At 35.9% G+C, this 19,130-nt stretch overlaps 1 protein-coding gene across 1 annotated transcript in view; it reads left to right on the top strand.

Moving 5' to 3' along the window:
• Nucleotides 1-19,130, top strand: part of LOC150110408 (presequence protease, mitochondrial) — a 320,487-nt gene that overhangs the window by 195,116 nt on the left and 106,241 nt on the right. Inside the window, exons 13-15 of the mRNA XM_090393554.1 lie at nucleotides 4,438-4,572; nucleotides 7,675-7,813; nucleotides 17,081-17,197. Of these exons, the coding sequence (XP_090249680.1) occupies nucleotides 4,438-4,572; nucleotides 7,675-7,813; nucleotides 17,081-17,197 (391 nt within the window). The remainder of the gene's footprint in view (nucleotides 1-4,437; nucleotides 4,573-7,674; nucleotides 7,814-17,080; nucleotides 17,198-19,130) is intronic.

The following is a 19,130-nucleotide window of genomic DNA, read 5'->3' as shown; positions in this document are numbered from 1 at the left end:
ATTAGGGTCTTGTCATCTGAGCAGATTAATTTTGCCCTGTTATATAGTGTTTGTATAACCCCATATTATTGTGAGGAGGGGTGGTGGGATTGCTGGTGAATGTATCTGCCAGTATGGGTGGGTTTTCTGTAAACAGAGAAAACCAAAGATCCATCAAGCTGGCGGATGATTAAAGTGTCTAGGAAGGGGAGGGTGTTGGTTCCGTCTTTTTCTAAGGTGAACTGGACTATGGGGTGTTGGTTATTTAAGTGTGTTAGGAAGGAGTGGAGTGAGTCTGAGCCATGTGGCCAAATAGCGAACACATCATCCACATAACGAAGCCAAACTGTGGGTTTTTTTGGGGCAGAGTTTAAGGCTTTCTCTTCAGGTCTCCATAAAGAAGTTGGCCAAGGGTGGGGAGAGTGGTGAACCCATAGCTGTTCCCTCTATCTGTTTGTAGAATTTTCCTTGCCAAACGAAATAGCCTGAGTTCATTGTCAACTGAAATAGGGCTGAGATATCGGGAGGAAACTTGGCTTGGATGAGCTCTAGGATTTCTTTGAGTGGGACATTAGTGAATAGGGGAGGAGACGTCAAAACTGACCATTATGTCAGTGTGTTGGAGTGAGAGGTTTTTTACACTGGCTTTAAAGTGGGCTGAGTTTTTTATGTGTGATGGTATGTTGCCAGTATAGTGTGTGAGCGTTTTGGCTAAATGTTTGGCATTTAAGTGTGGGGGAATCAATGCCATCCACTATGGGACGTAATGGCACATTTTGTTTATGTATTTTTGGGAGTCCATATAATTGGGGGGGGGGGGGGAGTCCAGGGAAGTCACTAACAAACTAAAACCTTATAACTCTAGACCCCCCCGATTATATGGACTCCCAAAAATACATAAACAAAATGTGCCATTACGTCCCATAGTTGATGGCATTGATTCCCCCACATATAAATGCCAAACATTTAGCCAAAACGCTCACACACTATACTGGCAACATACCATCACACATAAAAAACTCAGCCCACTTTAAAGCCAGTGTAGAAAACCTCTCACTCCAACACACTGACATAATGGTCAGTTTTGACGTTTCCTCCCTATTCACTAATGTCCCACTCAAAGAAACCCTAGAGCTCATCCAAGCCAAGTTTCCTCCTGATATCTCAGCGATATTTCAGTTGACAATGAACACAGGCTATTTCGTTTGGCAAGGAAAGTTCTACAAACAGATAGAGGGGACAGCCATGGGTTCACCACTTTCCCCACCCTTGGCCAATTTCTTTATGGAGACCTTTGAAGAGAAAGCCTTAAACTCTGCCCGACAAAAACCCACTATTTGGCTTCGTTACGTGGATGATGTGTTCGCTGTTTGGCCACATGGCTCAGACTCACTCCACTCCTTCCTAACACACTTAAACAACCAACACCCCAGAGTCCAGTTCACCTTAGAAAAAGAGGAAAACAACACCCTCCCCTTCCTAGACACTTTAATCACCCGCCAGCTTGATGGATCTTTGGTTTTCTCTGTTTACAGAAAACCCACCCATACTGGCAGATACATTCACCAGCAATCCCACCCACCCCCTCACAACAATATGGGATTATAAAAACACTATATAACAGGGCAAAATTAATCTGCTCAGATGACAAGGCCCTAATTACTGAACTAAACCACATCCACAACACTTTCTTAGCCAATGGCTATAACCCCAAAAAAATTCAAAAAATACTCAAACCAGTAAACCACAATCCCCTCCCCCCTTCACAATAAAGATTACACCAAATCTATCACCATCCCCTACATCCAGGGCACCTCTGAGAAAATAACCAATATCCTCAGAAAATATGACCTTACTTCCTGTTACAGACCATATAAAAAGTTGGCATCCCTTATCCGCTCTACCAACCACTTCCCCTAGACCTACCTGGTGTATACCAGGTCCCTTGCAGCTGCAAATTGTCCTACTTTGGCCAAACAGGCAGAACAACAAATATCAGGATTTCAGAACACAAAGACTACATCCGGTTTCACCAGTACAGCCACTCTGGGCTGGCAGACCATGCCTTAGATACCCACCATAGAATTCGTTGGAAGAAAACAAAAATAATACACCGCAGCAAGTTCAAATACGAGAGATTATTCAAGGAATCTTCAGCAGCTCTAAAAAACGTTCCTAACCTCAACAAATTTGGGTGTATGAAACTACCTCAAATTTGGGAGACTTACATTTTGAGAACTTCAGCCCAACTGCCAAGTCAACCAAATTAGCCCACCAGAGGGTACATTAGGACTTTAGGAACAATATTAGTTTCTTGCTTTCTCCCTCATTTGCTTTTATTAGTGCCTGTGTGTACATACCATATCTTTGTTCCTGAAGATGGCAACGTGATGTTGCCGAAATATAGAAGTTATTTATTAAAGTTACCTTTAATTAATATACTTTATATGCGTTGTTAATTCCGTAAACTAATTACCAGTTATGTATGACCAACGTATAAGCCTTGCTACTAGAATGTGGTATGGTATGACAGTTTCTGTTTAAAACTGAGTTTCTTCATTCTCTACCTAACTATATTGGTTACTTTCTTGATGCTTCTTTAAATGCTATGGCCTTTGTTGACATCCTTATTCTCGTGGCCTCCACTAATGTTGGTCTGCAGGAACTACTTGACTGGGCAGTAGACTTCTTTCGTGTTAGAGGTCTTACCATAAATGTGGAGAAGTCTCCTGCTCATTAGCACTTGTCCCTTCAGAACATGAGGAGGAATGGAGATACCTTAGTATCTTCTTTACACCAAAAGGACAGCCTTATTCCCTTCTCTTTAGAAAAATACTTTGTCATCTTTAAGAAAAGCTCCTCTCAAACCCCAGCAAAGGCTTTTCCTCCTTTCAAATTATTTACTCCCTAGGTACTATCATGAGTTGATACTCAGGCATGCCTATGTCTCAGTACTGTCCTGTATGGATAGGGCTATTTGCTCTGCTGTTCGTTCATGGCTTAGGCTTCCTTTAGATACTCTTGTTGCCTATTTTCATGCCATGGTGAAGGATGGCAGACTTGGTATCCCTACCCTCCACTCGCTTATCCCATTCCTCCATTATAATAGAATTAAGAAATTAGAAATATCCACTTCTCAAATTTGCAGAGATGCATTTCATTGCCCTACTATACAGGAAGACTTTCTTCATACTGCAGGGTGGACCAAGAATCTAGGTCAACTGATAGAGACTGCATTGGCAGAGCATAAAAAATGGGCTACACAGCTATATAGTTCTGTCGATAGTGCATCACTTTATGGATCTTATCTAGTGCCTCACCAGCATCAGTGGGTACAGGAAGGTACAAGACTCCTACTACTTAGTTACGAATTTATTGACTTAATCTGGGCTAGGATCAATGCCTGATTAAGTCAAATAAGGACATGCACACTCCATGGTGGCAGAGGTGACAGTGGTTATAGGGCAGGTTGCCGCTACTGTGAAACCCTTTTTCATATTGCCCAATGTTGTTTTTGAACTCATGGTATTTGGGTGAAGTGGCATAATGCCGTGGTCTCCATATTAAATAACCAGTTGAAAAACAAAGGCTGGGAGACTGCGGTTGAACTGCATTATAGGACTATAGCTGGTATTAGAAAGCTCGATTTAATTGCAAAGAAAGATGAAAGAGTTCGGGTCATCGATGCACAGATAGAGGTACTGGGCACCCACTTGTTGTCAGTCGTATGAACAAGGTCTCATATTATGAGCAGAATATAGATCTTGCTCGACAGACTGAAGAGGAGTTTGGGGCAGCTCCTCATTTCACTAGTGCTACCATCTCCCTTTGTGGCATATGGTGCAATGAGAGTTACAAAGACTTGACTTCTATAGGCATTATTTCAGCAGACATTAAGATCTTGTTGCTTAGAGCTTTGCAGAGCACATGGGCACACTGCAAATATCTCATCACCAACAAATGACTTCTAGAATACCTCATACGGATGTGGAATTGATCTTGGTGTATTTTGGCTTTGGCCTTTCTGGCATGTTAGGGTAAAGGCATCAGCCTTTGCTCTGGTAGACCATAGTATGTAGCACTGAATTTCAGTGTGAAGTTTTATAAAATAAAATAACAATAAGCTAGGTGGTAGTCTCACACTTGGCAATAAAATTCATCTCTCACCTAAAGACAAGCATAAACATTTATGTCCACAGTGGGATTCAAGCCTGCAACCACTCCCTTGGAGAGCAGATAATAATCATTTGGCCAACCAGGCCAGTATGTTTATACTTTTGTTTCCTGGATATTAATAATAAAATAAATAATAAAAAAAATGGTAATAACATCAAATGATATTTTTAAGATGAAATAATATCAGTTATTATCATTAAAAAATCTCATTGATAATTAAGTTTTTTCTTTAAATAAATTTATATTCTTATATTGTTTAATGTTTTATTTATGTTTTTAAAGGGTCTGAATCTTCCTTGGAATCATGGGGGCGATCCCGTAGAAGCATTGAAAATCAACAAGCATATTCAGTGGTTCCGCCAGCAATTAAAAAGTAATCCTCAATACTTACAAAAGAAAGTAGAGCAATATTTTAAGGTGAGATGAAATCTAATAGAATTAATCATAACTAATATTTTACTTCTTTATAAATGTGAATATAAACCATATAATGTAATCTATTGAATATAAAATTAATTTCAACACTGTATGAACACTTCATGAATTTTTTTTTTTTTAAATTGTATATTGATACTGGAAATTTCAGTAATCTTCCAGACATTAACCTCCCTACCGGCCAATGTGGATGAAATGGTGACACCAAATGCACTTCTTATCCATGTTATTCAATGGGTTTTAGAGCTTCGTATCCAGATTTAGCTCGACATCTATAGACGTCGTGGCCGGTTGGGGGTTTAATTGAATTAAAATAAGCAAATTGATAATAAATAAATTATAGTAAAGTTGTGATCTGGTTACAACAGACTGGAGGTTAAAGCAGGTGTGTTGACAGAGTGGCTGGTTGACAACCTCTATATGTAAACAGATTACCTATACATTTTTCACCACATGTATGAACACCATGCATGAAGATGAGTTATATATGTTGTTGTATAAATATGAGAGTGTGAAATGTCCTTAGTTACCCCTACTTACCACACCTTTATTCAACTTCCAGGGATGACCCATTGTTCTGGTTCTTCTAGCCAAGTGTTGAAACATTTCCCTTGCATCTACCCTATAAAACCCTTTAAGCAACTTAAATGTTTCTATCATATCCCCTCTTTTTCTCCTATCAACCAACTTCTGCAATCCACACACCTTCAATCTGTCCTCATAGGGAACATTCCACAGGCCACTCACCATCTTGGTCACTCGTCTCTGAATCCTCTCCAATGCTTCCTCATCCCCAAGAAACCCGGTGGACCAGACTTGTGCACAGTAATCCAAATCTGGCATATCAAGGCTTATAAAGAGGAATAACAACTTCCTTATCTTACTTGTTAATGTGTTCTTCAATAGCCAAGTAAGCTTATGGGCAACCTTAGCAGTATGTCCTCTAAACTTTACAGGATTAAAAAAAATTATCCATCCCTTCAGAAGTATTTCAGAAATGCAATCACTATCCCCTACATCCGTGGCACATCAGAAAAAAATAGCCAGGTCTTTAAAAAAAGTACAACCTCTATACAGCTTTTAAGCTGCATCGGAAAGTTGCTACCTTTATCCATTCCACCAAAGATCAGCTCCCTCCTCTCTCTCTCTCTCTCTGTGCCTGGAGTATATAACGTACCCTGTTCCTGCAAGTTGACTTACTTCGGACGGACAGACAGGTAGATCAGTGACCATCCATTTAGAAGAACACAAATTGTACATCTGCAATCATTACTATGGTCAATCTGGCCTTGCAGACCATGTATTGAATACAAACCACAGTATCTCCTTGAAGAAAACCACCATTCTCCACCATAATAAATTTAAAAAAGGAAAGATTGTTTTTAGAATCTACAGTGGCTCAGAAATCAACCGAATTTAAATAAATTCGGTATTAAAGATCCATTAAACTTCCCAAAATATCATCATTATCGAATTCCTGACATGTACCCCCAAGGGGTGTACAGGATATGATAGTACTTACCTTGATGGACCTGTGATTTCAGTCAGGATTTCTCCATGACTGCAGGTCATAAAGAGTCCAGACTATTCCTATCTTGGGCCTTTCTTCTCCATTTTCTTCCAACTTTCTTAATCATTGGGTCTTCCAGGTTTTCTTTTGGTATCTCTCAGATACCAGTTTGTAACTCTGACTGTCCATCTGTTGTCTCTCATTCTGGCGAGATGTCCTGTCCATCTTCTTTTGCTGCTGTAGATTGCTTTTATTATGTCTGTGAGTCCAGACTTCTTCCTGATTTCTGTGTGTCTTACGTGGTCTATTTTGTTTATATTGCACATTGAGTTGTTATTAAGCTGCTTTGTTCTTCTTTTAAAGTTGTGTTCCATGTTTCACTTCCATAAGTTAATGCTGGTAAGATGTGACTATTGAAAAGATGGGCTCTTATTTCTATATCTATGTTTTGGTTGGTAATTGTTGATTTTATTTTGGTGAAGCTATCCAAGCAGCTCTTTTTCTCCTTGCTATTCATTTGATATATCATTATTCATTTTTATGGACTGGCCGAGGTAGATGTATTCTTCAACTTTTTCAATGGTGTGAGATTCTAGAGTGATTGTATGATCTTTACAGTATTTGTTTTTCATCCATCTTGTTTTGTCCAGGTGTATTTCCAATCCAATTTTTTGGCAGTTTTGGCTTATGTTATTCAGCACTGATTCTAAGAGTTTGGGTGAGTGAGATATTAATACCACATCATCGGCGAATAATAGGATATTTAACATTTCACCATCAATGTTTATTCCATCTTTCATGTCAATTTTTCGAATGATGCTGTCCAGAGTAGATGTGAAATAGTACTACATGAAAAATTTACATCATTACTAACTTCCTATGTACAATTTTCCTCCAAATCAGTCTGTTACTTGTCAAGACTCCAACATTATCAGATCTTATATTTCTATCATCTAAGCACTTTGTACTGTATCAATCCACCTATATCTTGGTCTTCCTCTGGGTCGTTTTCCCAAAATATGGGAAACAATAATTGTCAGAGGCCCAACTGTTTTGAAAAAGTGTTTGAATCTAAAAGTCATACAGGAATATTTCCCAAACTAATTTGATTATTATACAGCTGTTTTAGCACCTAAAGGACTCCATAAGTGATCTTCAGGAGGCAGGGAGATAGTTGATACCCTCACAGAATAAGGAGAGGAAAAGGAGATTTTGCAGAATTCCAGAGAAAAGGAAATTAAGTCTCTACCTTAGTATTCTTTGCAAAACTGCTTATTAGTTTTAAAAATTCTGCATAGAATGAACAGTTTCTTTCTTGGTTTGTCTTGCAATACTACAGTGCTACCACAGTTTAGTATTGTTTGAAAGATAGTTTGTGAAGTGAAAATTTAATGCATGAATTGTCAGAAAACACTGTATACCAAAGAGACTGTAATTTACCTTTTTATTAGTTTTTAATGAAGGATTTCATTGACATGACTCATTCAAAATGTCGAACAAATGAATATTTATTATCTTTCCATTTAATTATGAAATATGCTTCCATAATTCTCATAATTCTTTTTTATTTAAAGAGGAATTCTCATAAATTAACCCTTATAATGAGTCCAAAAGAAGATTATGAAGAAATCCAAAAGAAAGCAGAACAAGAACTTCTACAGAGTAAAGTCAGTGATCTCACTGAATGTGATAAAGAAAAGATTTTTAAAGAAGGCAAGTACCTTCTTATTTTCTCAAATCATTAAAATCATGTTATACAGACCCAAGTGGAATAAAACATTTTTTTTTTTAAATTCTAATTTTATATTAACAATTTCATAATAGATTCTGCATAGTTTTGATGAAGATTTTGCTGTTTTCACCTGCTTTGGGACATATCGAGAGATTTGATGAAATCTATGCAGCTCTTAAATAGCCTTTGATTGTGTGTGAGAAGTTTTTGGTATTGAGACCACATTGTAATATAAATAAGGAGTGTATTAAAAATAAGCAATTAAAACCTGACAAGTTTCGTGTGTCGTAAGATGGCTTGATGATGACCTTAATATGAAGGTTGAAACGTTGGAAAATTAAAGTAATTAATTCTAACACAGTTGTATCTCCATAATTTGTCGGAAATGAAAGGTAAAGCATACTAGAAGTGTGTACTTCTAGAAGGAGCACTCTAGGTATGAAGAACCACATCAGTATACCCAATCAACATAAGAGGTGTTTTCTAGTTTGGTTAGCAGCTTGCCAGAGAACATTGCTCAAAGAAACCAAAGTTTGAAAGACTGTACTGGTGTATTGGAACTGATTAGGAACAGAATAAGAAAATGAAAAACTAAAAGAGGAAATACTACAAATGAACACCTGGAATGTAAGATCACTGACAGAAAAGAAGACAAATTTATTTGAGAACTTGAAAAACATATCATTAAAATTAGAGTTTTAACATTAAATTTTTAAAAATGTAATATTATAATTTTTAACATTAAATTTAAAAAATATCAGTATCAGAGACAAAGAATAAAGGCCAAGGAATAAAGCAAATTAGCAATTACGCATTAATACCTGCCTGTCTGCCTACATATTCTTTTCATATTCTGTGGCACACAGTGGCGTCACATGCCCATTTTGGTTTGGTGTGCTGTTGTGTGGGTTACGCAACCCGCGCTACAAATTTCACATCAATTTGACCATATGCATGAGCAAAAAATTTTCTGGGGGGGGGGGGAGCTTGGAGACAAATAATTACATCAAAAAACGTCTTTTATCATTTTTTTTTTTTTTTTTTTTTGATATAATTATTTGTCAATGTAAACTATAAATACATTATTTTCATTTTACATCGATTTTAAATATCTTTATTTCTTGGGGAAAAAAATAATCGGAAATAATACAGTTTTTAGCACAATTTCATATATAAAAAAATTGACCAGCATATTTTATTAAAAATCAACTAATTAATTAATCCCAAAACCCTAAATTAAATTATTTCAGTTTAAAAGCAAAAAAAAAAAATCATAAAACTAACAAGTAAAATAATATTAAATTACATACACTTACAGTTTAAAAATGTATTTTTCTTTTTAAATTTGTTTCACTATAAATTTACAATTCACACTTCATTCAGTGACTCACTAGACACCGGGCAAATGAACTGGTCGCTGTTCACAACAGTAATGAACATTTTTTTTCATGAATCAGAAAAAGATGAATCAAAAACAGGAACATGTGTTTTATTGCTGCAATAAAATACGAGTTCTATGGCTACCCTGCCGTGGGCTGAAACAGGCCAACCCATAATAAAATTTTAAGACAGACAAAGATTCTCATGGTCGAGGGTGTAAGGTTACATATCTCAATCACTTTGACGATTATAATTTGTGGAATTTTTTACTCGATCCCGGGGGAAGTGCCCTGTTTACCCCCACGGACGTCCATGACTGTATGATTGCATTTTTATCGATGTATGAAAGTACGAGGTTTAAAAATATTAGAACGCTAAGAATTTGACCTACTGCACTCTCTTTACATTTTTTCAAAGGACTTAAAGGTGTGTGTATTTTGAAAGCACACCCAGGCTATTAATGCAGATGTAACGTTTACGCATCAAAAAGTGCCCTCTTCATGAATCACTAATGATTCATTAACCTTGTGAAGACGGCAATGAAGCATTAGTACAGTATATTGTGTTTAATTTTAGGAATCACGCGAAGTCTGCAAACAATCAGGGGAGTCTTTAACGGGAATAAATGCAAAAATATAATATCAGTGATACTGATATTTCGTGGATGAGTACCGCACACCTAGCACACCCAGAATATTCGTCCCTGGTGGCATATGAGGTCAAAATCAATTCTGTTCAGTTAACTCTGTTGTTTACAACTATTTCTGCTCTCCCAGCCATCCATCTCTCTTTCTTTATCTATCATTCTTTGCCAAGTTAGTGTAGGCCTTTTCCTTCTGGGATCTATGTCAAAGCCACTTTTGAAATTTCTCCTCTGTTTATTCTCAGTACATGTCCAATTCATTCCAGTCTGCATCTTTCATTTCATGATTATACTTCTTTGCTCTTTCCATTTATGTAATTTGTTATATGTTGATGCCAGAATATTTTTAATGTTTTATGCATTAACTTTGAAACTATTTAATTTAGCTTCCATATAAGAAAATTGCCATGACATTGCTAATGAAGATCTTTATTTTGGTTTTATTATAATATTTGAGTGATTTACATATATTATGCAATCCTTTGAAAGCAATATTTAAAGCTTTTGTCATTGATTTATTGATATATAGCAGGGTAAAAAACATGAAAGAGCAATTGAAGGAGTTGAAATAATGATACATAAATAGATGCAAGAGAACGAGTACAAGAATATAGTATATCGAGCAGAATATTGCATTTAAAACTAAGGAAAGGGGGGGTGGAATTATTAAATATTATTAGTATAGTCCAAATTTGAAGAAAAAAGCAAAGCTAATAATATAATAGTAAGTTCCTGCTAGATTTCTGCGCAAGATATGGACTACTTATTACTAACACCATGTTCCAATATAAAAATGTGCACAAATTCACATGGAGAGAAGATGCAAGGAATAAGAAAAGTCTCATTGCTATGTTATTGTTGACAGTGATGTTTTCCCACTAGTTCAGGACATGAGAGTATGCAGAGGATTTGAAATAGGAAGTGATCGCCATTTAATGTTGAGCAAGATAAAATGAACTTCATAATGAAAAGATGGGTGTATAAGAAAATTTTGATTCAAATAAAAGTTGAACTGCTATCAGATGGGAACCGTAGACTCAAATATACAAACATTACTCAAAAAAAACTGAAAGAGTTTGAAAAACAAGACCCAAACCTTGGGAATTCAGTGGCAAACTGTAAAGAAAGCTTTAATCGATTCAGCCAGAGAGACAAGTGGTGAGGTAATCTGCAAGGATAGAAAAATCAGAACTCCAAGGTGGACTCGGGAAGTTAAAGAGGCAGTCAAGGAAAAGAAGAAAGCATACCAAAATATCCTGGCAAGTAAGTCCGCTTATACTCTTAAGAAATGCAGAGAAAAATGTAAGAAAGCAAAGCATTGTAAAATTAGCTAAACAAAAGTCATGGGGAGACTTTGGCAAAAAACATAGAAAATAAAATATCAAGAAGGTGATAAAATATTCTGGATGCTTTTTCAATAGTCTCCTGGTATCTTTCATCCATGGAAAGAGTACTGTAAGAAGAATTAGAGATGATAAAGGGCACATAAAAACTGAAGATAAAGATATTCTTGATGTAATGAATAATTACTTTGAAAGACTGCTAAATGACACAATCAGTGATAGCATGGTAGTGGAAAACACTCAACAGAAATGCCATCTGGAATATATAATCTGTACTCAAAGTAGAAAAAGCTATCACAAACCTGAAATGTGGAAAAGAAGCTCAGTAGATGATATTCAATCAGAAATGCTAAAATATGGAGGTATAAAAATTTTACAGTGTCTACTACACTGCATAATTCAGAAGACCTGGTCAGAGGGAAATCCAGATGATTGGAGTAGAGCACTCATAATACTCATCTATAAAAAAGGGAAATAAAACTTTTTCTCCTTTCAAGGATTAGGCATTTGCCTGTTCTAGCTTCACTGGTCTTCCTCACACACTCTCTCTCTTTCCCTTTGGTCTATATCTATCCACTTCTTTTCGTAGTCGATATCTTTCCTTCCTAAATAGATGTTCTTTCCTTTCCATCTCTCTCTCTCTCTCTCTCTCTCTCTCTCTCTCTATGGAAATACAACTGAATGTGAGAATTTAAGAGGAATTTCTCTACTGAGTGTTCCTGTTAAGATTTATGCAAGTATTCTTGAGAAACAGCTAAGAAAAATTGTGGGGGAGAAGCTTGGGGAAGAACAAGCTGTGTTCAGTCCAAACAGAGATAGTCAGGATCAGATCCTCCTTATGGACATCATAAGAAGGATCTGAAACAATGTAACCTTTGAAATAACAGAAAAAAGATATTGGGGAAAAACACTAAAAAAATAGGAAATCTTCTGGAATAAATAAAATATATGTGAGAATCTGATAAGATTGTTCAAATAATGACTGCTTATTTTATTGAAATCTGTCAACCAGGTGTATGTGCCATGGTGCAAAGTGCTACTACATTGAATGAAGAGACAGAGGTGCACGAGAATGAGATTAAAGAGCCGTTGCATAACATAGATAAAAATTTGGCAATTTTAGCACATGTGCTAAAGAAAATGTTCATCCAGATGGATTAAGCCCTTGACATGTTAGTATAACTTGAGTTATACAAAACTCAGCTCAGGAAAGATACCAGGAATGGAAAGAATATATATGATAGTATGTCTAACTACTAACCTATTGGTATCTCTGGAGTGGTGGTGGTGAAAATTTTAGAGAAGTTGGTAGGAACTCTCATATAGAAATGGACTATGACAAACAAGCTATGCTCTGTAAGGAATAGCACAAGTTTACTAGGAGAGGTCATGTTTTAGCAGTTTGCTGATATTTTATAACATTGTTATGGTTGAATTGGATAAAGATAATGGACATGCATTGATACTGTTCGACGTTGCTAAGGAATTTGATACAATGCCATATGATTGGAATATAAACTCTTGACTTGGATAAGGAGATGGTTGATAGATAGGTATCAGAAAGTGGTATATGGTGAGTGTGAATCTGACAGATTTGTGATCCCTCGGGTATACCACTAGTCACAAATCTGCCAGATTCACACTCACCATATACCACTTTCTGATACCTATCTATCAACCATCTCCTTATCCAAGTCAAGAGTTTATCTTCCAGTCATATGACATTGTATCAAATTCCTTAGCAATGTCGAACAGTATCAATACATATCCATTATCTTTATCCAACTCAACCATAACAATGTTATAAAATATCAGCAAACTGCTAAAACATGACCTCTCTTAGTCCAAAGGTCCAAGGATTAATCCTTGGATCTTTGTTCAATCCGTACATTAATGATTTTGGTAAGGACCTGACAGGGAATGTTCAATGGTTTGCTGATATTGCAAAAATATCAGCACTTACAGAATGAATAATCTGGAAATGTGGGCAAATGATAATGTCTGTCGATTCAATGTTAGTAAGTGTAATGTTATGCACTTCAGGATGATGAGATTTCCAGAGGCATATTATATTAGCAGAACTATATTACAAGAAACTGATGAGGCTAATGGAGTTATGGTGCATAAGAATTTGAAGTTCAAAGGTCACATAGTAAAAATTACAAATACGACTTGGGGAAAAGAGTGTATTTTTCTCTCGCAGAGCAGTAAGTGAGTGGATCAGTTTGCCTGTTAAGTGGTGATTTCATCTACTTTAAGTTGAGTTTAAGAGAAGGTATGGCAGCTTATGAGGATGATGTATGGCCTTCCTCACTGAGTCCTTAGCAGTATTTAAAGAAAGAAAAATACCAAATTATTATTATACTTGCACCTCCATGGAGTCCGAAGACTCAGCACAGGAGACCAGTCTGTCCACACAATCTATCATACCTCTCCTTGAACCCATTAACAGAAAAAGCACTCACAACTGACTCTGGCAAACCATTTCCCTCATTCACCACTCTCCGAGCAAAAAAATCTAGTCCTAACACCCCTACTGACCACACCTTTATTCAACATCCAGAGATGACCCCTTTTTCTGGTCCCTCTAGCCAAATGCTGAAACATTTACCCTTCATCTGTCTTATAAAATCCTTTATGCAACTTAAATGTTTCTATCATATCCCCCTCTTTTTCTCCTGTCAACCAACTTATGCAATCCACGCACACCTTCACTCTATCCTCATAGGGGAACATTCCACAGGCCACTTACCATCTTGGTCACTTGCCTCTGAATTCTCTCCACTGCTTCCTCATCTCAAAGAAACCCAGGGACTTGTTAAGACCAGACTTGTGTACAGTAATCCAGATGTGGACATATCAAGACCTTATAAAGAGGAATAACAACTTCCTTATCTCTACTTCTTGATGTGTTTTTCAATAGCCAAGCAATCTTGTAGGCTATCTTAGCAATATATCCTCTCTGTTTATCACCACCCCTAAATCTCTAGCTTCATCTATTTCCTGGAGTACAGTGCCATCAATGTGATACAAAGCTTGTAATCTATTTATCCCAAAATGCATAACTTTACATTTCTCGACATTAAAGTGATGCTCATTAACTTTTGCCCATGCTGACAGCCTATTTAAATCATCCTGCAAGCTCTCCACATCGCCTTGATTAACTATTATTCTACCTAATTTTGCATCATCAACAAACAATTGAATATTTCCTTTCATGTTATTTCCTGTATCATTTATGTACAAATTAAACAGCAATGGTCCCAGCACTGAACCTTGTGGCACACCACTAGTCACCTGTTTTTTGCTTCGATTCTGCCCCCTCCATATACCATTCTTTGATATCTGTCCAGCAGCCACCCTCTTATCTGCTTAACCAGTGTTATATTCATCCCCATTTGTTCTAATTTGTATAACAGTGTTCCATATGGTATTCTGTCTAAATGCCTTTGCAAAATCATCATGTAACCATTTCCTTTATCCAACTCAGCTGTTACTCTATTATAAAAAGTTAGTAAATTACTAAGGCATGACTGACCCTTCACAAAGTCATGTTGGCCCTCATACAGTTTTTTATCTACCCATTCTTATTCTCTTTTTTTACCAATTTTTCTAGTACTTTTACCACCACACCTGAAATACTGATTGGTCTATAATTTGCTACTGTAGTCTTAGAACCTCCCTCTTATCTGCTTAACCAGTGTCATATTCATCCCCATTTGTTCTAATTTGTGTAACAGTGTTCCATATGGTATTCTGTCAAATGCCTTTGCAAAATCATCATGTAGCCATTTCCTTTATCCAACTCAGCTGTTACTCTATTATAAAAAGTTAGTAAATTACTAAGGAATATGCAAAGGAATAATTTTGCTCCCTTTCAACTCCCTTGGAACTCTCTAGCAGAGCTGAGACTTAAATTAAACAGCTTATCAAAGGCATTGCCAGTTCCCTTGCACATTCTCACAAAACCCTAACTGATATCCCATCTAATCCCACAGCTGTATTTACATTGAGATTCTGTAATATCCTAAGAATCTCCAATTCATCCAGCTCTGTTCCCACATAAGTGTGTCACATAGGTTAAAGCAGTAACCTCACTAGGAAAATATATGCTTTCAAAGTGGTCACGTCACTCAGTAACTCAACTATTTTATCCTCTTCTGTCTCTTCATGACATCATCACTCACTAAGGTTAATCTTCGATCACTTGCATTTGGTGTGGGACAACCCAGTCCATGGAACAACTTCTTTCTTGTCCCTTTCTTTAATCACCTTGCCAAAAGAGGACCTTATACCCTGCACAGAAACAGCAGTTGATTACGCAAGATACTGGAGGAACATCTGACCATATTTATTGTATATAACTTATGTGTAGTTTCTTTTTTCATATTATTATTCCCTGTATAATTCACCTATCAAATTTAAGCTGTTCTCATTTGTAAAGTATCCTAATTTGTTGTAAATAATGTTGTACCACTTGTGTTTGGATACGAAATAAATAAATAAAGGTTAATCTTCCATAGTCATTCTTCTTCTTACTTGCCACATAATAAAAGAACTCTTTGGGATTTCCTTTGGCCTGCTTGACTAAATTCTTCTCATAATCTGATTTTACCTTCCTTGCCATGCTTGTCTTTATATACTCTCCACAGTGTTTTCTTCTTTTGCAGCTCGTGCTTAATGATATTACTCATCCATCTAAAACTATATCCCATGCACTACTAACATCCTTACCCTGCAGTGTTTTATGCCATGGTACAGAATTAAGCTTTTTCCTAAGTATGTCATAATTACCTGCCTTGTAGTTCCACAAATATATCCCTTCTTGATAGAATATTTTTCGTGTTGTACAGCCTCCCAAGTCAAGACCTCATGGTCACTTTCACCAATTGGAAGCATTGTTGTCACCATAGCTCTTCTGATCCTGTGACCAGGTCCAATACTCTCCCACTCCTAGTCCCTCCTGTCACATGCTGCATTCAGTAATTACCTCTCAGCAGGTGTATAAATTCTATTTCCTTTCTGCCATGTGATCTTTCTTCCTTCCAGTCTCTATCTCCATAGTTGAAGTCCCCCATATCAATCCTTTGAACTGTACTAATTTGGCGATACATATATTCCAGATCATTTGTGTAACTCCCTGGCCTATAGCAACAATAACTGTATATTTTGTCTTATTGGTCTTAATCTCACACCCGATTACTTCAAATAAACAACCACTCTCTCGCCTGTGTGTCCCAACAGTGAACAAATCAAAGGAAGGGTATAATAGATATTGTTTGAATAATGATTAGTACTGGTCTACTGTGATGAGTCATTTAACTTCATAGGGATATCCATAATAGGCTGAGAGCTTTTTAGAATCTGCATCAGCTGTTAAACACAACCATAATCACACTAACTATGGCTTCATTATATCTGCCAAAGATAATTTTAATAATCTTAATTTAATTTTAATTTTGCTATAGAAAATTTTAGAGACAGTCATTTTAAAACTACTTTTAACGTCTTTAACTTCATTTTTTATCTGACTCCTAGAGAGCATCTGGATAGGACATTAGTACCTTTTCAGTTACAATTTAAATTGTTTCTGAATTACTGGATTATGTGTGTGTGTTTTACCCTTGTTGTAATTTTTGCTCTGAAGATACTGGTTTGAAGTTATGTGAAATATTAGTAACGCAACAATAAATTATTTGAATCATTATCATGATGTAATTTGTGTGCTTCTCTAACTTTTTCTTTTTTATTACCTTCTCAGTGTTTTGTTGCTTTCCATGTGCAATATTCCAATCAGCGTGTCAATATTGATTTGTTGTTGAATGTATTTGATGTGGCATACCACAGAAATTATTGTTATATATGCCGTGTGACTTTTGTAGGTTTGCAGTTAGCTAAAACACAACGGAAACAAGAAGATCTATCCTGTCTACCAACATTAAAGATACAAGATGTGGAAAAGAAATTGGAGTCAACATTAATATATCATATTAATGCAGGTATGAATATTTTCAGATTTTCTTCATTAGTTTTAAAGCTAGCTTGAGATCAATGGTGAAATAATTCTTTTGAGTTTTAATTAAAAACTATCAATATTTAGTTACTATTAGTATTACTGTCTTTATAAGTACAAATGCTTGAACAGACAGTCTGTTAATATTCTTAGCAATCTTGAGGAAGTGCTGTTACATAGTATTAGTGTTAGCTTCAGTATAACTGGATATTTTTATATATAGACAAGATTCTGTAGCACACTTCTCTCCCTTCCCTCTCTCCCTCCCCCACCATCCAGCACTTTGTAAACTAATCATTTGAGCATTTGGAGAAAATTGCACACTAAACCAACAACAAATTTGGCCTTAATTAAATTGGAGCTAAATAATGAAAAAGCCATTTAAAAGTAAAATATGCTAGACTGGAAATTTAGTACTTGCAAGGTTGGTTTACATTTTATCCTTCTTTTATCTACTTTATTTTTATATCATTCTTGCTTTGTTCCATTTTTCTGTTCTCTCTCCTCTTCTCATTTAGAAGTAATATCACCATAATGTTTTCTTGGGAAGGTATTTTGTTTCTTGCTGAGGAAAAATCACTAGGCATGTGATAGAGATCAAAATGAAACTGTTGTTTCCTAATGCAATTGCAATAAAATATTTTTTACATCACTCTTCATGCAACTTAATAACACAGATAATGAACTTAAATAAAACTAACATAACAGTTAAATAATAAATTTAACTGTTATTTTTTATTGCAGATTGAGGAAAACCTAGCATCAAGGCATAACATATTAAGATTTATACTTATAGATAACACTTCAGATATAGGCAGTGCTTTTAAGTTTACATATTACACTTAGCTAATATGTAAACTTAGCTAATATAAGATGTTAAAACGATTCTCTCATATATATTGCTTCAAATTAGTATTAATTAAAAACAAAAACAAAAAAACAGTAGCAGTTATCCAAGATCCACTGTTGAAATTGAATGCTGATAAATGTTTATCTCTACTTATTAAATTTCTGTTTTACTTTTATGTTGGGAGGCAGGGATTTGCCATTGAAAATATACTTCCATTGCATCCGTTCTTGTTGTTCAGATTATCTTAACCTGATGGTCACATACAGTACATATGCAGCTTTTTTTAAGTCATTTTTTTTAATAAAAATTTCTTCTTGAATAATGATTTGTGTAACTTATAATGAATATGAAAAATAAGCTATAATATAATAGCATAACATCATACATGTCTGCAAGGAGATGTGCTTTGCATTATGGGATACTAAGGCAAGTGATGAGAATGTACAACGTTTACCACGAGTTGCTGCAGTCCTGAAAGCACTTCAGGTGCAAACTTTGTTTGCTTACACTTGGATAAAGGATAACACCAAATATATAATCATATAATTGGAAGCTATAATATTCTTCTATAAGTGTGCTTCTACAATAATACAACCGTGGCTGCATCATTCATATCAAATTCCTGGCATGTAACCTCAAGGGGTGTACAGGATATGATAGTACTACATGAAAAATTTACATCATTACTAACTTCCTATCTACAATTTTCCTCCAAATCAATCTATTACCTGTCAAGGCTCCAACATTGTCGGATCTTATATTTCTATCTTCTAAGGCACTTTTTACCTTATCAATCCACCTATATCTTGGTCATCCTCTGAGTCTTTTTCCTGCCCAACCTGGCAGAGAACACTTGTTTTGCTAATCTTTCCTCTCCCATTCTGTTTAAGTGACCATAACAATTGGGATTAGTTCTGTTAACATGTTCCTGGATGTGAAGTTCAATGTTAAGTTCTTTCCTAATATCCTCATTTTTAATATGACATTGCCACTAATGCTCCATTCACCCCTCTAATCTTTCTCAGGACTCTCATATTTGTGGTCTCTAGTCTTTGGTCAAGTGTTTTAC

This window comes from Typopeltis vanoorti, chromosome 1 (assembly GCF_054136105.1).
Source record: "Typopeltis vanoorti isolate ZY-2024b chromosome 1, IOZ_Tvanoo_1.0, whole genome shotgun sequence".
In the NCBI taxonomy this organism is placed as follows: domain Eukaryota; kingdom Metazoa; phylum Arthropoda; class Arachnida; order Uropygi; family Thelyphonidae; genus Typopeltis; species Typopeltis vanoorti.
Note: the sequence above shows the minus strand (reverse complement) of the source record. Positions and strands in the feature narration are given on the sequence as shown.